General features: G+C 38.0%; 4 protein-coding genes across 5 annotated transcripts in view; 2 read left to right on the forward strand and 2 right to left on the reverse strand.

Moving 5' to 3' along the window:
- Positions 1-7: 7 nt before the first annotated feature.
- lcmt2 (leucine carboxyl methyltransferase 2) lies at positions 8-6,682 on the forward strand. Its single transcript, XM_058788220.1, has 14 exons — positions 8-154; positions 2,012-2,136; positions 2,230-2,311; positions 2,403-2,592; positions 2,796-2,952; positions 3,199-3,388; positions 3,611-3,718; positions 3,828-3,915; positions 4,001-4,237; positions 4,546-4,773; positions 4,855-4,952; positions 5,386-5,573; positions 5,694-5,829; positions 6,509-6,682. Exons 1-14 carry the CDS (start codon positions 113-115, stop codon positions 6,680-6,682), a joined length of 2,043 nt encoding a protein of 680 aa, XP_058644203.1. The 5' UTR covers positions 8-112.
- Positions 6,683-6,805: 123 nt separating this feature from the next.
- On the reverse strand, positions 6,806-8,855 carry crygs2 (crystallin, gamma S2). The gene is made up of 3 exons (XM_058788221.1): positions 8,832-8,855; positions 7,854-8,096; positions 6,806-7,078 (listed from the first exon to the last, which is right to left on the reverse strand). Exons 1-3 carry the CDS (start codon positions 8,838-8,840, stop codon positions 6,806-6,808), a joined length of 525 nt encoding a protein of 174 aa, XP_058644204.1. The 5' UTR covers positions 8,841-8,855.
- Positions 8,856-12,558: 3,703 nt separating this feature from the next.
- Positions 12,559-23,079, reverse strand: tbccd1 (TBCC domain containing 1). Its single transcript, XM_058788219.1, has 7 exons — positions 22,528-23,079; positions 21,295-21,626; positions 21,050-21,211; positions 20,102-20,468; positions 19,618-19,804; positions 15,109-15,612; positions 12,559-14,152 (listed from the first exon to the last, which is right to left on the reverse strand). Exons 2-7 carry the CDS (start codon positions 21,622-21,624, stop codon positions 13,930-13,932), a joined length of 1,773 nt encoding a protein of 590 aa, XP_058644202.1. The 5' UTR covers positions 21,625-21,626; positions 22,528-23,079; the 3' UTR covers positions 12,559-13,929.
- A 354-nt stretch (positions 23,080-23,433) lies between these two features.
- Positions 23,434-26,890, forward strand: part of rab5b (RAB5B, member RAS oncogene family) — a 10,110-nt gene continuing 6,653 nt past the window's right edge. Inside the window, exons 1-2 of one of the 2 annotated variants that reach the window (XM_058787238.1) lie at positions 23,434-23,550; positions 25,496-25,787. In XM_058787238.1, the coding sequence (XP_058643221.1) occupies positions 25,625-25,787 (163 nt within the window). In that variant the 5' untranslated portion in view covers positions 23,434-23,550; positions 25,496-25,624. Of the gene's footprint in view, positions 23,680-25,495; positions 25,788-26,890 lie in introns of both variants that reach the window. The other variant, XM_058787239.1, reaches the window with a different exon arrangement.

Consider the following 26,890-nt stretch of genomic DNA (forward strand, 5'->3'; position numbering starts at 1 on the left):
GGTTATATTTGAAACGCTTTTGTCATGGAATGATGTGCACCCGCTTCCGCTTTTGTGCGTCCTTGTTGTTTCAACAGGCTGCTTCCACGTGTGTTCAGAGCGGTTCAGAGTGATGCCAATAAACAGCAGGAGAGAGCAAGGAAAAGATGTTGCTGTGAGTCTGACAGTATTTATGTTCTGTTGGGTTTCATTAAAACCGGATCAGCTTAGATCCGAGAACTTTAAAAAGGTCAAATATGGCAGTCAAAAGGATGTTATACTACTAACAAAAGGTGTCAAAAATATCACGTACCATGGTAATTAATAGTACTCTACTGTTTGGCCCATAGTAAGTACCAGTGTAAAATTGCATATAATTTTGGAAATCAAGTAATATATGGTATTGACAACTGATTCAGTCACCATGGTACTACCACAGTACCTTTTAAAGAGCATAATATAAATGTATTTAAGTTTGTATAGCAGTATAAATTTACTGTCCTCTAAAAATAACTCAACATACATCCATTATTGTCTAAATAACTGGCAACAAAAATGAGTACACCCTAAGTGAACATGTCAAAACTGTGTGGGCACCATTGTTATCTAGCACTGCCTTAATCCTCCTGGGCTTGGAGTTCACCAGAGCTGCGCAGGTTGTTGCTGGGATCCTCTTCCACTCCTCCATAATGACATCACGGAGCTGCTGGATGTTAGACACATGGTGCTTCTCCACCTTCCGCTTGAGGATGCCCCACAGGTGTTCAGTAGGGTTCAGGTCTGGAGACATACTTGGCCACTCCATCACCTTCACCTTCAGCTTCATCAGCAAGGCAGTTGTCATCTTGGCGGTGTGTTTGGGATCGTTATTATGTTGGAAAACTGCCGTTCGGCCCAGTTTCTGAAGGGAGGGCATCATCTTCTGCTTCAGAATGTCACAGTACATGTTGGAATCCATGTTTCCCTCAACGAACCTCAGCTCCCCAGTACCAGCAGCACTCATGCAGCCCCAGACCATGATGCTAACACCACCATGCTTGATTGTAGGCATGACACAGTTTTCTTGGCACTCCTCACCAGGGTGTCACCACATGCTGGACACCATCTGAGCCAAACAAGTTTACCTTAGACTCATCAGACCACAGGACATGGTTCCAGTAATTCATGCTCTTGGACAGGTTGTCTTCAGCAAACTGTTTGCAGGCTTTCTTGTGAGCCAGCTTCAGAAGAGGCTTTACTTCTGCAAACTGACTTGTTGCAGTGTACGGCATATGGTCTGAGCACTGACAAGCTGACTTTCCACCTCTGCAACCTCAAAAGCAATGCTGACAGCACTCATGCGTCTGTTTTTCGAAGCCAGCTTCTACACCTGAAGCACAGCACAAGGACTCAACTTCTTTGATCGACCCTTGCGAGGCCTGTTCCGAGTGGAACCCGTCTTGGAAAACCTCTGTATGCCACTGGCCACTGTACTGTAACTCAGTTTTAGGTTGTTGCTGATCTTCTTATAGCCTCGGCCATCTTTGTGGAGAGCAACAATTCAGAGAGTTCTTTGACATGAGGAGCCATGTTGAACATCCAGTGGTCAGTATGAGAGAACTGTACTCAAAGCACCAAATTTTAACTGCTCTAAAACAAGATACACAAATTTGTATAGTCCTGTTAAGCAGACAAAAACATGAACATGATGAATAGGACATGTGGCTTTGCACGGTTAAATGATATATAGCGCTTATCACGTAGGGTGTACTCACTTTTGTTGGCAGCTATTTTGACAATAATGACTGTATGTTGAGTTATATTCAAAGGACAGTAAATGTATACTGCTATACAAGCTGCACATTGACTACTCTAAAATATAGTGTAAAGAGAAGAAGATATACTAAAATAGTTGCTAAAATGTGAGGAGTGTACTCACTTTTGTGAGATACTGTGTGTATATATGTATATAATATTATATGTTGTTCCAAACTTGTATTACTTAAGTTACTTTCTTCTGTGGCATTAACTTTTCATTGATATTTTCTCTCAGGTGCAGGGGACTAATGACAGCAGTGTGGTCAGTAAGGTATCAGCAGCGGCACAGGGCTACTTCCACGATGATTTCCTCAAGCATTTTGTGTGCAAGGTGTCAAGAAGAGCTCCACTGATAAATAGGTAAATGTTTAGGAGACAGTTCTTGCTCATTCAGTGATTTATATTTTAATAAAACAGATATGATATTTCTGATGCATGTATATTTTCTCTCAGAGGTTATTATGTGCGCTGGAAAGCAGTCGATCACTGTGTGAAATGGTTTTTCCATGCCACTAAATCCTGCTCGAGGAGACAGGTGGGATATGTTCACGTTTTGTGTATGTGTTTTTACTGTAAAAAAAAAAAAAAAAAAGAATATCTTGATCATATTGTTCTCTTAATTTCAGATTCTGTCCCTTGGAGCCGGTTTTGACTCCCTGTATTTCCGGCTGCATGCAGAAGGAGGCCTTGGAGGTGTCACAGTTTTCGAGGTTGACTTTCCAGAAGTTGCCCGGCGCAAGGCTGCCTTGATCAATAGCAATACTTGCCTGAAGGACGCGTTGCCAGATTGGGAGACTGTCTCAAATCAGCAGACTAGTAGGATGTTCACTGTACCACATATTAATATATTAATAGATTTTATTACAAAACATAACTGCTTAAATTGTATAGTCCTCTTTATAAACTTAATTATCCATACGGATATGTACATATTTTGCTAGTAATCTTGTCCAACCCTGTCTTTCGTCCCTTAAATGTAATATTAAAACATTTGCGATATGTTTTTTGCTTATGTGTAGATGCTGTGTTCATCAGAAGTGATCATTATAATCTCATTGGTGTGGATGTCAGGAAGGAGCAGGAGGTGGAGGTGACTCTGAGCGGAGCTGGACTGCAGTGGGACGCTCCCACACTTGTCTTGTCAGAGGTCGTACTGACTTATATGGAAACACAATGGTGAGAATGTGAATTCAACTTTAACATGAATTGCAATGATTTGCATATGTGCTCCTGAACCATTGAGCCTTGGTGCTTATTCCATAGATCGAGCTTTGAGACTCGCCTGCAACATATCTTGATCTCATTGCTATTCTGTCTTTCTAACAGCTTTCTTTTACTTTCTACTACAAAAGAGAGGCCATATCAACTGTTGAGCAAACAGACTCGCTCATTTTGAACATGTGTTTTGGTGATTTTCTCCAGGTCAGATGCTGTGATTGGCTGGGCTGCCAAGTTACTCCCACAATCTGTGTTTGTTATGTATGAACAGATCCACCCAGATGACCCGTTTGGCAGGGTCATGCAGAACCACTTCCTGAAGCTCAATTCTACCATACACGCTCTCAAACAATATCCAGACACTGTCGCTCAGACGCAGAGATTCATACAGAAGGTATGCCTCAAATTAACGTTTTATACCCATTTCTTTTTTTGAATACTATATAGCCATGTAATAAGCGGGATTATGTAAATCAGATTAATAAAAGACCTGACTGTCGGATGTATTTTATGATAATGACTGGCTGACTGTACATACAAAGTTAAAAAAAAATCATACCAACTTTTAAATGCTTAATTGTCAATAAGACAGGTAACTGATCTTTGTCTGCTGCAGGGCTGGGAAGAATGTGTCTGTCTGGATATGAACCAGTTCTACTTTGACCTTCTTCTTGAAGATGAGAGGCAGAGAGTCGAGGGACTGGAGCCTTTTGATGAGTTTGAGGTGAGGAAACAGCCCTAATCCCAGCAAAGACCTTTGAGTGGTCCCAGAATCACCACTGGATCTGACCTAATGCCTGATCCCAGACCTGTGTTTATCTGTATGATAACAGGAATGGAACCAGAAATGTTCCCATTACTTCATCCTTACAGCCTCCAAAGGCTCTGTGACCAATCAAGCCCTTCTCACTCTACCGAAGGGTAAGTGTTGGTAAGATATTTGGTATTATGTGTATCACTAGGTGAGGCAGTGTAGTAAAGGTACATGTGCTCTTTTCACTCCTAGTGTCCTCCATCCCTCACATGACTCCTCAGTGGTCCGAGCGTCCTCCCCTGGTTATTCAGGCCATGTGTGGGTCTCCGAGTATAGAGGCTGTTGGTATGGCTTCTGCTGTCCTGGCACCTGGAATCATCTTACTCACCGGAGGCTGTGGGAGAAGCGGAAGAGACACAGCAGCGAGGGTCCTGATCAAAGAGAAAGATGGCTGGAAGTGTGCCTGTGTGGAAGCTCATGGAGATAAAGGTGATTTGATCATTGCTTTATTTTTGCTTTTGATAATGGTTTCCTTATTGGAATTTTTTCTAAATAAACTGTATGACCTGTATGTTTGGGGTTGTAAGTATTTATCGTTTTATGTGAGTGCCCTGTATGTTTTCATAGTGTTTGCAAGTTGGAGTTATTAGTAGATTTTTGGTGCTATGAAAATCTGTAGGATTTGAAAACTATGTAATCTCTAAGGTTTTGTTTAATTTATTATTAAACAATTTGGTGTAGAGACCAGTCTAATTATGTATGTATGCATATCTTTCTCTCATATTTCTTCTCCTCAGTGGTTAGTCTTTATCAGACGTTGACCTCTATCCCTGGAGGTGGAGCTGTCCTCTTCGGTGGCAGAACTTCTCCACTCAGTCCAACAGGCAGTGTTGTGTGTGTGACCTTTGACCCTGGTAACGAGCAATCCCAAAGTGCTGTACAGCTGTCATTTAAGAACATGGTTTGCACCGGAACCGGTCCAAAACCACGATGGCGACACACATCAACCTTGATATCTTATAAAGGTTAGAGATTTTAGTCTAGTTATTTTCAAAATGTTCTGATTATAATGAGCAAAATAATAACTTCTTAATGTGTCGTTCCAGATAAGACCTTTCTGTTTGTGTTTGGAGGACGTACAGAGAAGGATCCAGTTCTAGGTGATGCACATTTCCTGTGTTTGGAGGACAAACACTGGACTGAGGCATGACTTTCTCAAATTTCTCATATCAAAACCTAATGAAAACATAAACACAAACTGGTACACTACAGTTAAAAAGTTTGGGGTTGTAAGTTTCAGCAGCCATTAGTTCAGTCTTCAGTGTCACATGATCCTTCAGAAATCATTCTAATATGCTGATTTGCTATGCAAATATTATTTCTTCTTATCAATGTTTAAATCTGTTTCGGGATTCTTTGATAAATAGCAATATCAAAAGAACAGCATTTAATTGAAATCTTTTGTAACAGTATAAAAGTCTTTACTGTCAGCTTTGGTCAGTCCATCCTTGCTGAATAAGAGTATTAATTAAAAATCGTACTTACACCAAACTTTTAAGCAGTAGTGTATATGCATTAGATTTTGTTACCTTGAAAGGGCAGCATAATGTTTCTACGTGTGTGTGTGTTTCAATCAGATGACAGTTGTTGGTGCTGTTCCGGAAGCCCGTCATTCTCATTCTGCTTGTCCCTATGGAGGGGGGCTTGTGATATTTGGAGGTTTGGGGAAAGGTGGCAGACCTCTTGGTGATGCTTTCTACCTGAGACCCACATCATCAGATTTCTGCTGGGAGACAAAGAATTTACATCCACCCCCAGTACCCAGGTTCGAAACAACTGGGTGTAAACTGGTTGTTATTGGGTGTAAAAGAATGAAAATAATGTGTTATGAAGATGTGCCACCTCTCAGTGATCAAAAATCACAGTCTTGGCCTCTTTTTTTCAGATATTCTCACTCAGCCAATGTAATTAATGAGAAGTTGGTTGTGGTTGGTGGAGTTTGGCTTCAGGCTGATGGAGTACCAGGAGTTGCTGTAATAAATCTGAGCACTGGGAGCTGTGTGGAGATCCAGCTGGATACCGTAAGTTACTATGCTCATGGACTCTAGCTTTGGTTGGCTCTTAAAATTTCATTGGATAGGCATAATAAAACAATTCTGACTACAATCTATGTTCACTGCTGTTGTACAATCCAAATATGCATATGTAATAATGCAGGAAGTTGCTGTTGTGTGTCGACCATTAACAGCCTAATATTAATTGATTAATATTAATAAATTGAGTTATTGAAATTTATCTTTTATTATTGCTGCTGTTTTATAAGGGGTTTCCTCAGTCACGAAAAATCTGGAAAAAAAAATTTTTAGAACTGGAAAAATCAGGGTAATTAATTTAATGAAGTAATGGAAATTAAATCTAGAATATATTTGTTTTAGTAACACTTAGCTTGAAAATATTTTATTGGCAAGAAATTGCCAACAGCTATGATTTAAAAAAAATTATAATAATAATGAAAATGCTTATAAAGTTAATCATGAATGACTGGAAAATTCATTGGTCAAAAGGTGTGGGACCCCAGTTTATAAGAACAATAAGCCACCTAAATAAATAAATATTGTATTGTTCTCATTTTTGCAGCTGACTAATTAATTTCAAATACATTTTCAGCAATCCCCAGTTTTCTTATGTAAAAAAAAAAAAAAATCACTTTAATTTATTTGTCATTGCTTATCTTTTTTTTCAAATTTTATTTTATTTCAGTCATCTGTGCCTTGGCCCCTGATGCTGCATTCATTCTGCTCTGAGCTGCTGGACTTTGAGGGGTCTGAGATGGTGCTCATTGGTGGAGGTGGAAATTGTTTCTCATTTGGAACTCACCTCAATCTCCACCCTGTAACTGTCGATCTAAGACCAATACTTTGCTATCCATATTAGTCTAAGTACAAACCACAAACAAGCAACAAATGTGCTGCTGAGTGAATCTCCAGCCAAACTTTATTTCAGCTGGAACTTCAGTGAGTCACAGCCAAATAGCCCAAGAATTGTGACACAGGGACATCACTCAGTGAAGCGACGGAAAGACTGCACGGTGGGACAGACCGCACCCCACTCCACTGGTTTGCGGTAGTTGCCCTTCTCCAGGAAGTACTGGTGCCCACGGTAGTTGGGATGCTCGTAGAAGATCCAGTAGCCATCCAGAACTTTGCAGGAATTGACCTCTCTCAGACGGAACCTCTCCAGCACAGATGGACAGTCTTCAATGGACTCTATAGCCTGGCCTGTGAAGTCGGGCTTGTCGTACAGCTGAACCTTGTACTGCATTCCACTTGTCTGCACGGGTTGGATTTATTTGGGTTTGGGAAGGGAAAAGGGGTACAAATATTTGTGCATGAAGGTTAGAGTTTGGATAAATGGGGCAACATGACAAAAAGAATATATGGAATAAGATGGCACTAGTTTTGGGAAAGTCAGTTAACAATATATAATACTTTAAGACCTTCATAAGCATGTTTTGTAAGTTAATGTAAGTTAATCTTGTTTGCCCAGTTTGATCTTGAAGCATTTTGAAGATATCTGTTAATATATATTACAGTATTCATGCTATAGAGATATTCATTCAGGGCAGAAATTGTTCTGATATTTTATAGATTCAACGTATCATACTTTTTTTATATGGAGTTGTATAAGCATTGGAGAAGATGACCTCTAATGTCAAAACAAAGTGAATTAAAGAGAATTACATTGATCTGAAATTTAATTTAGTACTCTGTGTGGTCGATTGACTAAACCAAGCTAAACGTTTGCTTACAGTACACATGTAAGTCTGGTCTTTCAACAAGACTGAATCAAATACTGCGGACCATATGGACACGGATTTATTGGCAAAAGTCATGTGGACTAATTAGGTTAAACTGACGTAACAGTTAGAAAAGGTCTATGCTTGACCTTCCACTACTCATACTGTCCCAGGCTTTAACTGAATTCAGTTCTAACACAGCATTGTGAAACAGCTTCATCATTATGGCCAGTCTAAAAACTCTATACACTATTTAAGTCTTAGAAAAAAGCTCACTAATGCACAGTTGAATGTACTAGTTGAACTTACAAAGCGGATGAGCTTGCAGGAACTGAGACAGTCGTTGAGGCCCATCCAGCCTAGGTATTCAGGATAGTCTCCTCTGGTTAGCAGATACCGGTTACCCGTGTAGTTGGGCCGCTCATAAACCACCCAGGCGCCACTTTCCACACGAATAGAATTGCAGCAGCTCAGGTAGGTATGGAAGTCAGAGCAGTCACTGTCACACTCATAACGGCGGCCCTGGAAGTTTTTGTCCTCGAAAAACACAATCTGAGAGACAGCAAGATAATGTTCCAGAGCATTTTTATACTTGAATGACCACTTAACATCATTTCAAAATGGTTAATGTTCATGCTGGTTTTGGCTGGTCAGCCAGCAAGCAATGTACATTTTATCTTGTCTGACCAATGTGACCTTGCCATTAATTGGTATCCACTGATTTGCTATGGACAATTTTCAAGATGTATTAAAATATAGTATTGATCAGCTGGTCTACCTGCAACATTAACAAGTTTAACAAGCTACCATAAGTATTACCCAGTTTATGCCAGCAACCAACCAATATTGCACATTTAAAATCACAGATGACCATCTTAGTTTCCAAATAGCCTGATCTGTAATTAAAAACATAGTTCCATAAACAATCTAATTCAACACAGTCCTAAAGTACTGATCTAGAAAATAGGGCTTCTAGAAAATAGATTTAAAAGTCAATGTCATCATAGGCATTGCATAGCATTCAAGTATACAAAAAGCATACACATTTAAATTTCTGATGATGTCATGAAGTATCAACATGTATTTTCCCCCCTTAATTTGAGAATGTAAAGTTAATAGAACTATACATGTGCATTCTCAAACTAATTTGCTGACCTAGACACAAAGATGCTACACAACTGCCATTAAGGTTGAGAAACCTTGATTATATTTTTTTATATATATATATTATGCAGCTGCACTAGATTCAGCCTTTTTTCCGTTATATTCAAGTGATGTCCTACTCACCCTGCCCATCTTGTATACTGTATTTAGTCTTGTCTGAGGAGGTGATCTGAGTGTCCAGAGCGAATGTTTATGGGGCTGTTTAAATATGCAGCTCCCAACGTCAAAATGACGAGCAGGGGAGGGCCAGATATTCACTTTGTCATGAAAATGAGATCCAAAAATCGAGTCAGTGATTCCAGCACTATTCAGTTTTTTTCCAGAAAAGCAAATGGGGATTAAAGGATAATGACTAGCCTGGCACAGGCATTCATTCAACCTGAAACAACACGGCACCCTACAACTGGACCAACCTGAACCACAACAAACAGCACACTGGCCAGCACCTGATGCCAAGAGCACTGCCAAATAAAGAGCCCAGACTCATTGGATTGTATCATGCGTTGCTGAATGGCACTCATTACTCTGGCTCAGCTCTTTTCAACAGCACAGCCACTGGCAAATAAACCAACTAAACTAAATCTGGACAAAATGTGAGTGGTTTGCATATAGACCATTCATTGAACAGGCAGTGAAAATATAGGTTTTAAAATGAGAAATCTTCAGTTAAATACTGTATTCAATAAAGTAACCTATAGTGCACCAGAATATGCACACTTCCCTGCTACCAAGTGTGCAAACAGCATTGTGTTTAATGAGTCAGATTTCTGAATATTCAGTTTTCATGATGGAGTCGTATACACTCAGCTGTATTCATGGAGTTTATAAAGTGTGCAGCCATCTTTCCGATGAAGCCAAGAGACATAAGGAGTCATCAGATTCAAAATATTTTGAAAACTAAATTTGAGCACTGTGATCAGGGTGCTCTTTTGGAAATGTTTCAGTGCTGTAAACACTAAAAAGGTCATGGTTAAATGTGACCCTGGACCACAAAACCAGTCTTAAGTCGCTGGGGTATATTTGTAGCAATAGCCAAAAATACATTGTATGGATTCAAATTATAAATTTTTCTTTTATGTCAAAAATCATTAGGATATTAAGTAAAGATCATGTTCCATGAAGATATTTAGCAAATTCTTACCAGAAATATATCAAAACTTCATTTTTGATTATTAATATGCATTGCTAAGAACTTCATTTGGACAATTTTAAAGGCGATTTTCTCAATATTTAGATTTTTTTTGTACCCTCAGATTCCAGATTTTCCAAATAGTTGTGTATCAGCCAAATACTGTCCGATCCTAACAATCCATAAATCAATGGAAAGCTTATTTATTCAGCTTTCAGATGATGTATAAATCTCAATTTCGAGAAATTTACACTTAAGACTGGTTTTGTGGTCCAGGGTCACAAATTGTTCAATATCAACATGGTAGAAGTAGTGTGTATTTAAACTAATATATTACATACCAGTGTTGTTATGGTTAAAAATAATAAGCAATTGAAATAAAGCTGAAATAAAAAAAGACAGAAAAATAAACTTTATTAAAAATCAGAAATGTTGCCTTTCCAACTAAGATTAAATACTAAAATTGCGCTCATTCTAAAACTGAAATAAAAAATCAAAGCTATATAGAATTTAAAACTGAACTATTAAAAAACACTAAAATGAAAACCAAAATTATATGTATAAAACAATTATAATAATAATTTAAAAAAATCAAAATATTCAGGGTTCCTATACATTTTCCATTTCAAAATTCCATACTTTTCCAGACTCAAATTTCCAAATCTCGGTAGATTTTCAGACCATATTTAACATAAATGGTTCACAGAGCATTATTTTCAACTTTATATTTGGTATAGTAGTCATCTATAAATATTTTTATTTTCTCAGGTTTTTTTTTTGTTTCATTGATTTTCTCGAAGTGACAACATACAGAGTCCCTAATCATAAAAAAATAAATAAAAAATACAGACTTTTACATGCACAAAAACTTTTTTTGTGCCTTCGAGAAACTATTCACACATGCATGGGAATGTTTTGCATGCTTGCGCATTACAATTTCTAGTTTTATATATCCTATTTCCTTTGTGTATCACTGCCATCTTACTATGAATAAAATGAGAGCATGGATCCACATGAATTAACAGAGATCTACATGCTCAAAATATTGCTTTTCTTTACGGTAGTACGCCTAATATCAAGGCCTCATGTCCAATTTAAATCATCCTCTGTGGTGGTGGAGAAACTAAGACACGAAATGGGCTGATGGCATAACTTTTGCCAAGTTCAAGGGTCTATAAAAAAGACTGGTACTGTAAAAATGTGTTTAAGATTTGGCTTTCATTGGGGCAATATGCCATATTTCAAGGCCTTAGGTCTCTCATAGTCTGTGGCGACCAAGAAACCACACCGCAAAATGGGCTGATGGCACAACAGGCGGATCAGTGTAAATTGTCCTATATGCTAAATTTAATGGTTTCTTGTGCGCACATAAAAGTCTGTATATTTTTGTATTTTTGCAAAGGTCCCTGAGTTATGTAATACGGTGCTAAGAATATAGTGTGAAGAATCCCAAAATGCTTCTAACTAGGGCTGAGCGATTTGATTTTTTCAGAACATTTGACTGATTCTCTTTTTTTTTTAATGATTTTTTACGAACTAGTCAACTTGAAAATGTAACTACAACATGATTCAAGTAACTCTTTCTTTACTAACCCTCTAGTTAAAGAAAATTCTATTCCAAGTGCAGCACACATGAAGTTGTCAACATGATGTAAATGTTAAACAAATCACTTGTTAAATATCTTTACAGAAAAGATGCATGAACTACAAATACATATTGTACAAACTTGTCTTATACATATTATGTGTTCAGAAATAATACGAGGAAAATGCTTTTAAAAAAAATCTCAAAAGTCAAGGTATTTCAAAATGACTGAAGGTATAACACCAGTAGACTATTATTAATGATAAATGTTCTGTAAAAACAACAGCAGCTTTCGGCCTGTCACCATGATGCAAACATGAAATATCAGACATACAGTAGTACACTGTAAAAAAAAAAAAAAAAAGATTTTTGAGTTTGCTCAACTTGTTTTTGTGGGAGATTCTCAAATTGTTGTTGTATAAACTTAAAACGACAAGTTGAGAAAACTCAAAAATCTGCTGAAGCTGGTTGCCTTAAAATTTTAAATTGGCTCAGCTTTTTTTTTAAGTGTAGTTCTTTACAGGTTTTTAATTCGATTGCACTGCTTTTCCATTGTCTATTCTGTGTAAACATGGACGTGTTTGACTGTTGCGCTTGCATCTCTTGCAGCGTCTCATACATGAAACGGCTTTATAAAAACGCTGCGCTCAACACTGTAAAAAAAATTTAAAAAAAATTGAGCCAACTTAAAATTTTAAGGCAACCAGCTTCAGCAGATTTTTGAGTTTTCTCAACTTGTCGTTTTAAGTTTATACGACAAAATGTGAGAATCTCCCACAAAAATAAGTTGAGCAAACTCAAAAATCTGCTGAAGCTGGTTGCCTTAAAATTTTAAGTTGGCTCAACTTTTTTTTTTTTTTTTTTTTACAGTGAAGTTAAAAGAAGTTCACTCCCATCTTCTTGCATGTTTTACTTATTCCACTGCCCGCGTCATGTTTGTCAACACAAAAGCTCATTCTGTGTGAAAGCTCATTCTTAGCGATATATTTATGGTCCTTCACAGAGCGCGTCACATATGAGCAGTTACTTACGTGCACAGACATGCGGTTCGATCATTCTTCTCTATTTACTGTTATCATTGGCATATTGCCAGAGTGTCTAATTCCAACATTTGGAAATATTTCTATTCAAAATCACGATTCCTCGATTTCTAAAAAATAAAATCGTGGCAAAATTCGTATTAATCGATAAAATCGGTAAAATCGCCCAGCCCTACTTCTAACCTGCATTTTGCATAATGAAAAAGCGCACCTTGAATTCATTCAGTCATGTTTGGCGATCACTAAAGAATCACTCAACAGCTGCCGTGAAACCTCACTTCTTGTACGATAAATTTATTTTCATTAAATTCTGAATTTTCTATTATAAAAAAACTAAATGGGGCAAAAGTCTGGAAACACAAACATTTTTCCATACTCTGCTTTGTTTTTTTCCATACTTTTCCAAACCCAGTAGGAACCCTGTATAATACTAAAATAACACTGCTGTATACCAGCAGAAAGGTACTTCATCAGTAATTGAGGTTCTATAAACAAATTCCATTCAATTTAAGTACTACCAGAATTCGAGGTAAGATGAAAAATAATTGCCGCTCGCTGAATTAAAGAGGCATTACACACATATACTCCATTCAGCAAGCTAAAGCTAAGTGCTATTGATTCAATATGGCCATTAAATCTCAAAAGAAATATACGGGGTGTTCAGTTTCAGAGTTTAAAGTCCAAATAGCTAAAATTGTCTTCAAATTATGGTTTATTAAACAACCAAACCATTTCAACTTTAAGAAACCAAATTACTAGTCAATATTCATGTTACAAAGCTATAGAATAAGTACACTAACCTATAAAATGCTGATTCAAACATATTTCAAATGTTCACTTAAGACATGAATACATTCAAGAGACATTTTAAGTGACAGCATTGTTGGAATCTGTATTGTGAAGATACAGTAATAGTGCAATTACAGTGCAAGGCATTGTGAACATACATACAGCAAAGGAGACATTTTAACATTTATACTGGGAATGAGATTTCAGGAGGCAATAACTGCAAACTCTTCAGTGAGTGTATGTGTTATGCCACGTACCAATTGAGATTGACATATAATTAATTATTGTCAATAATTACAGTACATATCTCATCCCTGTTCCCTCTATATTCATATGAAGGCAGCAATTGGTCCCTTTCCTGTTTTAATTAAATAATGATTCTCTTAGGATGATATTCTCTTGCATATCAACCTCTGGAATCGCTGGTGTCTCATAACAAAAAGTAACAATGCTTAAACTATCAGACACCTGCAGCAATAACACAGCAACTCTAAAAACTAATCCAGCATAGATTTTTCTAGATATCAATAATGTGACAGGACACAAAGTCCCTGTCAAAACCTGATACAGCGTTGACAGCCTTCGTACCAGAAAAACGCGAATGTTTGAGGATCAGTTTTTGAAAAAAAAAAAAAAAAAGAGACGGCAAAAACAGCTTTTGGTTGTTTAGCTGTTCTTTTAGCAAACAGTTGGCGCCCGTCCCATTGCTTGTTCAGGTGTTTGTTCTTTGAGTACTGTCGGCCCAGAGTTAGTGGTGTGGCTGGAAGGCCAGTGGTCCACAGAGGTGGAGGGGGTGAGGGCAGGAGGGAGGAGGCTGTCAAGCTCTTGTCTTTGTCCCGTCTTAAGCAACCACTCATGAAACTTTTGCTCCACTAAGGCCTGAAACTGCCGCCTCTGGACCCTTTAAAACAACAAAGACAATGCATCACTGACGCATCCGAATGTCTCAAAAGAAGAAATTGATTTAATAATAATGCTAGACTTATCCTAAACTAGATTTAATCTTTGTTTAAAAAGAAAATAAACATATCACAGAATTTTTTTAAACCTACATAAGCCCAAACCCCAAACATATTAATATAGTGAATACATATTTTACATACAAATCAACAACAAAAAAACAAAGTAAAAAATAATTTAACTCTAAAAAATATTATAATATATATATATATATAAATAAATAATAACAACAACAATATTTGTTATAATAAACCAAACTTTTGTTATGGAATGCTCTAAAAAAACCCCCACTCAAATCAACAATAAAAGTGACTAGCGCAATGCGACAGTGCTAGAATTCATTAAAATCAACAAAACTGTTGAAAAAACAAAACAAAAAAAAAGTTAAACTTTATTTTATTCTAAAAATATTATAAAGTACATTAATATAAAAAATAACAATTTATTTTTTTATAATACACAGAGGTAATGCATCAAGAAATGCACCAAAACCCCCAACAAATATAAGAGAGACTTGCACAGTGCAACAGCTAGAATTCATTAAAATCAACAAAACTGTTTATAAAAAATATATAAAAACTGATTTTATTCTAAAAATATAATATATATTTTTTTATAATAAACTGAAATAACCTTTTGTCAAGAAATGCACAAAAGAAAAAAAAAAGAAAAAAACAACAGCAACAATAATAAAAGCCACTAGAACAATGCAACAGATGTAAAATGAAAGAAAAAACATTCAAATCAGCAGAGCAGTTTACACTGCACATGCCACAATGTCTTTCGGCTCCAAATGTTGGTGCATCACTAAACCTGTGCCTGTGTTTACTTAACTATGATCTGAACATGGCTAAAGACAGTACTACAGCCTTGAAAGGAACGGAAAAGTGGGCTCACTTGTGTAGGTGTGCTTCCTTCACAGTCTTCTGCCAATCCTCTATCGTCTTCTCTCGGCTCTCCACGGCCTTCTGGTAGTCTGCCGGCAGGCCCCAAGGCATCTCACAGTTATCCCCCTCCATTTGAAAGGGTATCACCAATGGGTAAAACTCAGAGGGGGGCTGGATACGGTAGCAGCTAGTGTCTGTAGAGGAACCCTCGGCTCCAAACAGCAGAGGTTGGTCCCATAAGTTGGGAACCACAGCTAGGCCCACGCTAGCCATGTGGTCCTCTAGAGTGGGATAATGTGTGTGGAAGGGGCCCAGTGTGAGAGAGACATTTCCAGGAAGGAGAAGGGGTCGAGTAGGGGTGAGGGCATGGATTGTGCAATTAGAAGAGCCACCTACGGTCAGACGGCTGGCCACACACACCACACGTACATTCTCACAGCTCTGAATGTGGACGCTGGTCCCCACCGGGCCGAGAACCACTGTACTGTTCCTGCACTTATCCAAGGTCACGGACCTGCAAGATAAGGACTTGGTTTTACATTGATGTTTACAAACTCCAAAAAATGACTAAATGACATCAGACTATGAACAGCATTTCTTTTAACTTTCTTTTGACATGAAGTCCAGGTAAGGCAATGCTGCTGTTATTATTAGGAATTATTAGGAATGTAGGAATGGGACATGATAGTTGACTCAACAACAGATTAGTTGATTAATGTGGTTAACTAGTGCACATTCATTCATTCATTCATTTATTTGATGCCTTATTCCATGTCAGCATCTAAGGCCTGAACTTTCCATGGAAAGAATAGGGTAAACAGTTTAAAAGTTCAAAGCGCCACAAATAAACAAATTAAGAAACATATTTAAAAGCAGTTGTGGGATACCGCAAATGGTCTTACACACTTAAGTATCCTTTTTTTCCCCCTTCCCTTACACACTCTCCGTTTCTATCCTCTTTCCTGCCACCTCTATCATGTGTTTCCAAACCATTCCGGTTCTCTCTCAACCACGCTCTAACGTCACACGCAGACGGCAAAATAACCCTGCTAACCTGCACCTTATCTCTACCTCCTCCACTACACCTCTTTCCTTCTCTGTGGGTCTCTGGAATTGTCAGTCAGCTGTCAACAAAGCTGACTTCATTTCTGCTTTTTCTTTAAAATCCACGCTGAGCATCTTGGGCTTGACTGAGACCTGGATTCGTCCAGAAGACTCAGCAACCCCAGCTGCTCTCTCTACTAATCTCTCTTTCTCTCATACCCCGCGTCAAGTTGGCCGGGGTGGAGGCACTGGTCTGCTCATTTCTAACAATTGGAAATACTCAACCCGCTATCCCCTATGCAACTACAACTCATTTGAATCTCATGTCATTACTGTATCAGCTCCCATAAAACTCCAGATTGTGGTCATTTACCGTCCCCCTAGCCAAATTCTAGCCACCTTCCTAGAGGAGCTGGACGGGCTGCTGTCCTCTTTCGTGGAGGATGGCACTCCGCTCTTAGTCTTTGGTGATTTCAACATTCACCTAGACAAGCCTTATGCTACAGACTTCCATTCACTCCTAGTTTCATTTGATCTCAAACGCCTTACCACTACTAGCACGCACAAATCAGGCAACCAACTTGACTTAATTTACACACGCAATTGTACTGCAGATAACATTCTGGTACAACCGCTACATACTTCGGACCATTTCTTCATTACATTTACATTACACTTTGCTTCTCCTGTGCCACCAACCCCCCTACCAGTTACTTTTAGACGAAACCTGCGCTCCCTTTCTCCTTCCCATCTCTCCTCTGTAGTATCCTCCTCTCTTCCATCACCCACCCATTTCTCATCTCTGGATGTAAACGCAGCTACTGAGACTTTATGCTCTACCTTAACCTCTTGTCTAGACGACATTTGTCCTCTCTCCTCTAGGCCAGCACGGGCTGCTCCTTCCAACCCCTGGTTATCAGAGGTTCTTCGTGAACATCGGACTACACTCAGAGCGGCAGAGAGAAAATGGCGCAAATCAAACGATCTGTCGGACCTCAGTAGGTACCAGTCTTTGCTCACATCCTTCTCTGCTAAAGTCCACACTGCCAAATCCTCACATTTCCGCAACAAGATCGACAGCGCTCCAGACATGCGTAATCTCTTCAGAACATTTAATTCCCTCCTCTGTCCCCCTCCACCTCCTCCCACCACCTCTATTACAGCTGATGACTTTGCCACTTTCTTTACAGACAAAACTAGATCGATCAGTAGTCAGTTTTCACCTCCACGCACACAGGACCCTCAACCTACCACATCCACTGCTAAAACTCCCATCTTCTCTTTCTGTCCCCTCACTGAAGCTGAAGTATCCAAGCGTCTCCTCTCCAACCATCCTACAACATGTCCTCTTGACCCAATCCCCTCACACCTTCTCCAAGCAATCTCACCCACACTCTTACCTGCACTCACACACATCATCAACACATCCCTCCTCACAGGCATCTTCCCCACTACGTTCAAGCAGGCTCGGGTAACCCTACTGCTCAAAAAACCTACATTAAACACTTCTCTTATAGAAAACTACAGACCTGTCTCTCTCCTTCCATTCATAGCGAAAACACTTGAACGAGTTGTCTTCAACCAAGTCTCACTGTTTCTTTCACAGAACAACAAACTGGATGCTAAACAGTCAGGTTTCAGGAGGGGCCATTCAACTGAGACTGCACTTCTCTCGGTCACTGAAGCCCTGCGAATTGCAAAAGCCCATTCCAAATCATCAGTCCTCATTCTGCTGGATCTATCTGCCGCTTTTGACACTGTCAATCATCAGATACTCCTGTCCACCCTCTCATCACTGGGCATCACTGGCATTCCACTTCGCTGGTTTGAATCCTATCTCACTGGTAGGTCTTTCAGGTGGCCTGGGAGGGAGGTATCCAAAGCACATCAACTGGTCACTGGGGTTCCTCAGGGATCAGTTCTTGACCCTCCTCTTCTCCACATACACTACATCACTGGGTCCCATCATACAGGCACATGGATTCTCATACCATTGCTACGCTGATGACACACAGCTCTATCTCTCTTTTCAACCAGATGATCCAACGGTAGCTGCAAGGATCTCAGGCTGCCTGGCGGACATCTCGGCATGGATGAAAGAACATCACCTGCAGCTCAACCTGGCAAAGACTGAGCTTCTTGTCCTCCCTGCCACTCCGACTCTACAGCATGACTTCATGATCCAGTTAGGTTCATCAACAATAACCCCATCAACTTCGGTCAGAAATCTTGGTGTAATCTTTGATGATCAGCTGACCTTCAAAGACCACATTGCAAAGACTGCTCGATCTTGCAGGTTTGCACTATACAACATCAGAAAGATCAGGCCCTTTCTGACAGAGCATGCTGCACAACTTCTTGTCCAGGCCCTTGTCATTTCTAGGCTGGACTATTGCAATGCTCTTCTGGCTGGACTTCCGTCAAACACAGTCAAACCTCTACAAATGATTCAGAATGCAGCGGCACGACTGGTCTTCAACGAGCCCAAAAGAGCCCATGTTACACCTCTCTTTATCTCCCTGCACTGGCTACCAGTCGCGGCTCGCATCAAGTTCAAGACACTGATGCTTGCATATAGAACAACCACTGGCTCAGCACCCGTTTACTTGCACTCTCTATTAACAAACTACATCCCCTCCAGAAATCTGAGATCTGCTAGTGAGCGACGCCTCGTGGTACCATCACAGAGAGGCTCAAAATCACTCTCCAGAACATTCTCGTTCATCATTCCTGGCTGGTGGTTCATTCCCCACCCCTATCCGGAATGCTGGATCCCTGTCAATCTTCAAGCAACAACTGAAAACTCATCTCTTTCGACGGCACTTGACTTCATCCTAAACTTAAAAAATAAATAAATAAAAAATTCTCTTTACTTATTCCTTCCTTTGGTAGTTTGTATTTATTTGAACAATGCCTGAGACTTGGTGTTGCAAGCACTTCGTCTGTCTGATTGCCTCTTCAAGATGAATCGCTTTATGTATTCCCCAATTGTAAGTCGCTTTGGATAAAAGCGTCTGCAAAATGACTAAATGTAAATGTAAAGTGACAATAATGACAAATGTATTGCCCGTGTGCTTTTTAAGAAGTTACCTTTCAATTTCATATCCAAATTATTAATGCTAGCCTTCGAGTAGAATTCAACTTTGCAAAAAATATAGGCTATTAATTTAAAAATCCACTCTAACATCAATAACACCTTATATCTCTACAGACCTTCTGCACATTGCAGCTAATGTGTGCATGGAAAGATACGAACTCCAACAAGCAGTGCTAAAAAATAAATACAATGCATACACAAATGTGAACTACATATTAACACTGAGCTAAATAATAATTATTATTATTATCATTATAAAAAATAAAATATATAAACATATAATATAATATAGACAATCAGACAGTGAGAAAAGGTGTATTTAATACCCAATTATCAATAAAAGTGCATTTATTTTACTTTAATAAAGTGATTCCTAACCTCAGAGGAGAGAGAAGGTAGATGAAAGCCTCACTGCAGCGGTGGAGTTTGACGTTAGCATTATTCAGCTTTTCAGAGTCTTTGGCCAACGTCTGTTTGCAGACCTGCGACACGAGCAACAGTCGACTTCCTAGAGGAGCCATGTGGGTATTTCTGAATATTTTGGCTTTCTTTAGGGTACCCTCTACTACAAAACAAAATAAGAAGTGTTAGTGATACTATAATCTGGTTAACCTCAATCATTTTAAGCTAGACAAATTCAAACCATTTTATTAAAGATGATGGTTTTGGTTTTGGTTCTGTTCCTATGTAAATTACATCTTTGCATATGAAATGTTTGTGTTTCCACTGAGCACTCACACACAATTTAAATAAAACTAAACCTCAAATATTCCTAAACAACATTTGATTTTTGAAACTTAAAAAATCCCTGAAAATAAAATCACCTACAACTTTATTCCTTTGACAAGAATTTCCAGTTTACCTTGCAGTGCCCATGCCAGTCTCTTTCCCGACTCTGAGCAGGTGGAGATGCCGAAGGGATTGAGGCAAAGGGCCTGATGCAGAAACCCCTGGAACTGCTGCAGAGAGTAGGAGCGGCTGAGTTTGGAGAATCCTGCCTGGGACTGCAGTGGCGAGCGGCTGAGGAGCTTGTGGATTGGGTGCACGGTACGGCTATGGCTCACAGTTCCTTCCAGCAACAAACTAAGGCTTTCCAGGGCCTCTGAAGTGAGCTGGCTGTCACGCAGAACCTGTCCTGAACTGCTCAGTTGGCCTGGCTCCACTAGTAACTCCAAAAGCTCAGACAGGTGTGTCTGGATGAAAGTAAGATGAGCCTGGTCGTCCCAGTTCTGGTAAAACAGAAGGAATAAACAAACTACTATGCAAAAGTGTTCTCTACACTGTAATCGTTATACACGAAAAGAAAACCCTGATCCTTTCTTCCTACAGTATTCAGGCATAATGTAATTTATGAAGTTAAAGTACATTCAGAATACATATAAGATCTGATGATGTCTGAGGATTTCACCCCAAATTAAAAAAAAAAAATAAGAGCTTACATTTAGCATAAAGAAAATTAAACCTTTTTTTTAAAAATATATTTTATTAACATTTAAATTATTTTACATTATTTTCATTAATTAAATAAAATAAAAACAAATATATTTCTGTTATATATAAAATTATTAGCTATCTTTACATACACTGTTCAAAAGATTGTTTTAGGGTTTTTGTCTTTTATGCTCAACTAGGCTTTAAAGGAACAGCATTTATTTGAAATATAGAGATTTTATAACAAAATGAAAGTCTTTACTGTCACTTTTGATCCATTTAAGTCATCCTTGCTGAATGGTCCAAAATTCTAACTGACCCCAAACTATATAAACCTATGAAAATATGACTCATGTTTTCATAAAATTCACCCACACACCTTATTTTGGGAGCTTATTTTGGTGTCTCTCTCAGAGCAGGAAGAGGGAGATCGTGATCTGGGACTTGGCCACTCTTCCCCAATCAGTGACGTGCGGAGAGAGATTCGGTTCAGTTGCTGTAGATACAGGAACAGTAGAAACTGCAGAGTGTCCACTGACAGCTAAAAGAAGAGATAGAGAAAACAATTAGTACAGCAGAACGGTAATCATACTGTCTAACACCACTACACCATTTTTCTCTTACCTTACAACGCTGCCTGTCGAGTTCCTTAGGAGTGTGGCACTGCGACAGAGCTTCTGCCCACTCTAATCTTTGCTCTGCAGAACGAAGCATCAACAGATCAAAAGTTTCAAAATACAGCCAGGCAAGCTCCTCTGCCAGCTGCAGTTTGCCACAAGCGATGTGTCGCCACATGTGCCAGCCAAGCCTGGGGAAGCAGCCGTCCCGGGTCCGGACGTAACAAGCCATCTTGCGCAGATAATGCATGCTGAATTTGCTTGGGGGTGTGGCAGGAAGCACCCCGATCAGGAAGGGCTCCAGACGTGGCCATACACATGCTGTGTATTTGTCCATTTCTAAGAAAGAGAAGTCAGGGAGAAGCATGAACACCAATAACATGGCTGTGTACATCCATCCATAAGTGATAATGCACTGGCAAATTGCATAATACGTCATAGACAATAATAATAATAATATGAATGGTAAGAAATGGTAACAATAGAAAGACTGGATAGAGTTTACAATACAACTGTAAAAGTCAAGGTAAGAATTTTATCATATCTAACCAATCTGAGCTAGATGTATGAGGTAAAAGTCAAGCAATTTCCTAAGGAACCACTTGATGGCCCTGTTAAAATGAACTTGCAATATTTCCATGACAACCACATCATTCCAGTGTGTGTGTATATATATATATATATACACACACACACACACACACACACATATATATATATATATATATATATATATATATATATATATATATATATATACACACACACACACACACATACATACTTGTTTAATTTGGTTTGAAGTCATAATATTCCATTTTATGAATGGGAAACATTACCATTAACAACAGTATAATTAATATATGTCTCATCTTTATCAATCGTTGAAGTTTATCATTATGTCAAATCCACTCAGCTGTAAAACAATGTTAATTTTCTTCTTGATTAAATGTTCCACACCAATCCAGAATGTTTTTGTATGCATTGTATATAACGTTACAATGGAAAAGAAATGGCTTCCATTACTGCAATTCAGTATCTAAACACAGAAAACAAGAAAAACGACGTGGAGGATCTCTGTTTTGCTAAATATTTATATTACTAATAACAATTTTGTCAAACTTTCGATGTAAGCAAGATGTGGATCAGTCAACCAACTTTATGACAAGTTTAGCAACATCTTTCCCAAAACTACACCAACACAGTGATAACGGACTCGCCTCTTTTCTCCTTAACTTACCTGATGACTGAACGTTTTAAGGCTTCAAAAGGTGGTTACCATTGCTTAATTGGTTAATATATAATACACGTATACAACATATATATTAAAACTGAAATGCTTTCCGATGATGTCCACACTGACGCGCGCGCGACCCGATACCAAACCTCGCGAGCGCGCGCTGCTGTGCCGCTCAAAACTTCATTATTTTCATCCTTTCATTCACTCCACCATTATTATAGGCCCACACAACCACCACATTAAAATAATAAACTAGTTCAAGCCTAATAAACATTTAAGATTTTTAAAGAAATAGTATCTCTAAGAAAACAAACAACGATAAAACAGCACAACTGTTTTTGAGCGGTTGCCATGTCTGCGTCACAACTTCCAGTCCGACCTTATTTCAATACAAAGGTCCTATGATAGCGATATACTGAATTGATTGATGACTTGACAAAATGCATTTAAAAAAAACGGCTTTTTTTGCTAGCAGGAATGACATTCACGATTATCAAATAATATTTGGTGTTATTTATAAATCTTGAATTATTCGATCTGAACAAAGACAGCCTTCTGTTAGAAGTGCTTCTCACGATTTCAAAATAAAAGTGAGTCAATTTAGTCTAATATTTAAGCTATTTAATTGTCTTATTTGTGTTTTAGTAAATGTAACCTAGTTTTAATTATATATATATATATATATATATATATATATATATATATATATATATATATATATATATATATATATTATATTCTTTCAAATAAATTATACAGACCTAAATAAGAGCTATATAAGACAGTAGTGTGTGAAATTGTAAGCTTAGTCCTTCCAAAAGAGAAACACTATATTAAGACTGCCCATATATTACTGTTTATACACAAATTAGTAATTAAAAAAATATTTCTCTCCAAATGCTTTGACTTGTATGGCTCACTGCGCATGCGCGGATGTGCAGGAAGTGCTCGCAGACCGATAACCAGCTGATAGATCAACAACCGAACAGCCACCGCCAAAACAGCCGCGACTGGCAACAACAGGTATATTTCGCTAATGCTGGTAGTTTTATATGACTCTATGTAAGTAAAAGAGGTGTGATTATTTTAGAAATTGGTGTTCATGGCACCGCTCGGCCCGCTTCGCCTGGATCGAGACGAGTCACGTTAATGGTCAGAGTCTGCGCCTCTAATGCATCATATCAGATACATTCACCTGACTGTCAGTTATGGATTAGATCACGTACACACACACACACACCGGATTATTACAGTTATACATTAGATCAGTAGACATATACTTGATTATTAGAGTTATTTATCAGATGAGTCGACGTAGCCTACTCCTGATTGTCAGATTTATTCATATATTGGAGTTATTAGTCAGATCAATAGATTTTCGCCTGATTATTAGCGTGATTAATCAAATCAATAAACATACGCCTGATTTTTTAAGTTGTTAATCAGATCGATGGACATACGCTTGAGTATAAGAGTGATAAATCACATCAGTGGAGGTATGCTTGATTATTAGAGTTATTAATCAGATCAATGTACACACCAGATTATTGGAGTTATTAGCTCAATAGACATACCTGACTATTAGAGTTATTATTCAGATCTGTAGACTTTCACGTGATTATTATATTGGTTAATCAGATCAATAGACATACACCTGATTATTAGACTTACACCTGTTTGTTGTACTTATGCATTAAATTACATGCATTATACAGATGACAAACTGGTAAAATTCTGGATTAAATATGTTATGTAAAACTGGTCTAATAGACAGGTTATGAATATATTCTAGATGAAACACAGCATTCAAATGGACAAATGCTGCATCATGCAGTGGCCATCCTATAATTTCACTATGTGGAATAAATGCGAGTGAAAAGCATGGCAACTCTGCAATGCAAATGTCAAGTAATGACATTACAACAACATTACAACAACATTGTCAATATAACTGTATATGTACAATCAGGTCAACAAAGTTTTTACATATACAGTTCACATTGATATTTTACTAACACTTTTTTTAACGCCTTTATAGTATGGGATGGCCAGCCGACTTTGACCTAATATGTACTTCAAACGTTAAGCTATAAATATTTGCAAACTGATGCAAACTCGGACTGCAGAACAGCACACAACTGACAAACCACAAAGAGGTGACAGTTTCACAAACCTGGTGGTTTTCCATCTGCAAAACATCTAGGTTATTGATCATTGTTTATGTCGACATCCATTACAGGAGAAATTTGCAACAATAGAATTCATTCTTTTGGAGAAATGGTGGATTTGGAATGTACGAGGGGGCTGTACTTTCAGTAACCAGATATTTTCACTGATTATTTTCATGCTATACCCAGTAAATCAATTTTGAAGTTCACTTGAGGTTAGATACTTGCCACCTTGTTTTCTTGAAACATTTTTAAGCTGTTGAACCAGAAATATTATTCATGATATTTTATGACACACAGATTTAAACGGTCATGAGGATGTTTAGCAATGCGGTATTACCTAAGAAATGTTGTTGTGTTGTTGCTTTACACATCAGCTTCCCTATTTCTGATGAGAACTGATTCACTACATAGAGCATCTGTGGTTCTGACTGCTGACTTGAAAGTTATAATTTGGCTGTGTATGGAAGGAGAAACTGAAGTCAACTGTATTCTCACTTCTGTCTCCAATTTTGCTTGTTATTTGATTTGTTTTAGTTTAGTTTTGCTATAGCCAAAATAGTTATCCAGAAAAGTACATTTTGGCATCATTTACTCATGACTAGCTGTCTTCTGTGGAACATAAAGAAGATATAAAAAAAAAAAAAAAGTCTCTGTATGTTTTGAATTACTTGTAATGACAAAAACAGTCATTGTCAGCGCATTAACTCTTCTTTACCAGAATGTTTTAGTTGTAAGTTACTTCCTCTTCCACTACCCGTTCCACTTACATTCTACTCTTATTGTTGTTCATTTTTTAGCATCAGAGTCTGACAGCCGTCCTCACAACTTTAAAAGAAGTCTCCAGTACTAAAACAGAAACTTGTCGACTGCTTTGAGTTGCTGCTTTTAGAGACGCTGTCAGGGAGGACGGCCACCCTTCCTACATCATGACCACTCGCGGGACCGGCAGGGCCAATGGAAGCCTACCGCAGACCAAGATCTGCCAGTTCAAATTGGTGCTGCTGGGAGACATGGCTGTCGGCAAGTCCAGCCTGGTGCTGCGCTTTGTTAAGGGCCAGTTTGATGAGTTTCAGGAGACCACCATTGGAGGTGAGGCATAGGTGATGAATTTAAATTGAGTTCATAAAGATGGGTATTGATATTTAGGTAGATTTTGGTTGGTTTATTGCATTTACATTCCTATATACAGTACCGTTCTAAAGTTTGGGGTCAGGAAGATTTAGTTTTTGAAATAAATTAATACTTTACAAGGGTACTTGTGATCTTTCAAGGGTAAATAAAGAACTGGGGCTGGTTGTAGACTGGTCATAACTTTTTATATTCAGTTATGAAAAGTTAAACTGGTTTTATTTGTATTGGAAAAGTAAGACTGATAACCACTTGGCAACTGCTAGTAAGTTTTGTATAGTATTTTCTTTACTCTTTACTAAACTATGTCTGAAAAGGGTAATATTTTATGTATTTGAGGTCTTAGATGTTGGAACAGTGAAGAGAGATAGGGCAAACATTTTGCATTTTAGGTCAGCATTGCCATTTAATCAGCCAATATTGTCTTAAATAGCACTTCAGCTTTTATAACATGAGATTTTGACCAAATATATTCAATCTTGATTCTTGTAAAATGTTGCAACAAGATGTTGTTTCTTATTTATTTAGTGAAAAATTTCAGTTTTTGACATATAAGGTATCTTAAAGTAACTACAAATGAGCATGTAAAACAAATATCTTAAAAAAAATAAATAAATAAATCTATGTGGAGCATGCCCCCAGTTCTTACCTTTTTTCCCTCTTACCTGTTTGCATCTCTGATCAAAGAATCCTTAAAAAAATGTATCCCCAGCATTGATGATAATAAATGTTTCTCGAGCACCAAATCGGCATATTAGAATGTGTTCTGAAAGATCACGTGACACTAAAGACTGGAGTAATGGCTGCTAAAAATTCAGCTTTGCTCTCAGAGAAATAAATTACATTGTAAAATATATTAAAATAGAACACATTGTCATAATATTTCACAATACTACTGTTTTTGCTTTTATTTTTTTGTGCAAATAAATGCAGCCTTGGTAAGTATAAGAGATTTATTTTTAAAACCATTACAAATATTACTGACCCCAAAGTTTTGAATGGTATTGTACGTAATTTGGTAGATTTTTTTACCATGCACAACCAAATGTGCCACAGGAACACAT

Source organism: Onychostoma macrolepis, chromosome 09 (assembly GCF_012432095.1).
Source record: "Onychostoma macrolepis isolate SWU-2019 chromosome 09, ASM1243209v1, whole genome shotgun sequence".
In the NCBI taxonomy this organism is placed as follows: Eukaryota; Metazoa; Chordata; class Actinopteri; order Cypriniformes; family Cyprinidae; genus Onychostoma; species Onychostoma macrolepis.

What these genes read in the sequence shown, in the direction of transcription:
- crygs2 (XM_058788221.1), bottom strand. An exon ending in CCTGCAAGCTCATCCGCTTT is followed by an intron (nt 7,079 to 7,853) that starts GTAAGTTCAACT and finishes CAACCCGTGCAG; the next exon opens with ACAAGTGGAATGCAGTACAA.
- tbccd1 (XM_058788219.1), bottom strand. Translation starts at nt 21,624, where the DNA reads ATGGACAAATACACAGCATGTGTATGGCCACGTCTGGAGCCCTTCCTG. An exon ending in AAATAAGCTCCCAAAATAAG is followed by an intron (nt 20,469 to 21,049) that starts GTGTGTGGGTGA and finishes CTGTTTTACCAG; the next exon opens with AACTGGGACGACCAGGCTCA. An exon ending in AAGGAAGCACACCTACACAA is followed by an intron (nt 14,153 to 15,108) that starts GTGAGCCCACTT and finishes GTTGTTTTAAAG; the next exon opens with GGTCCAGAGGCGGCAGTTTC.
- lcmt2 (XM_058788220.1), top strand. Translation starts at nt 113, where the DNA reads ATGCCAATAAACAGCAGGAGAGAGCAAGGAAAAGATGTTGCT. An exon ending in AATCCTGCTCGAGGAGACAG is followed by an intron (nt 2,312 to 2,402) that starts GTGGGATATGTT and finishes TCTTAATTTCAG; the next exon opens with ATTCTGTCCCTTGGAGCCGG. An exon ending in CCTTCTCACTCTACCGAAGG is followed by an intron (nt 3,916 to 4,000) that starts GTAAGTGTTGGT and finishes TTTCACTCCTAG; the next exon opens with TGTCCTCCATCCCTCACATG.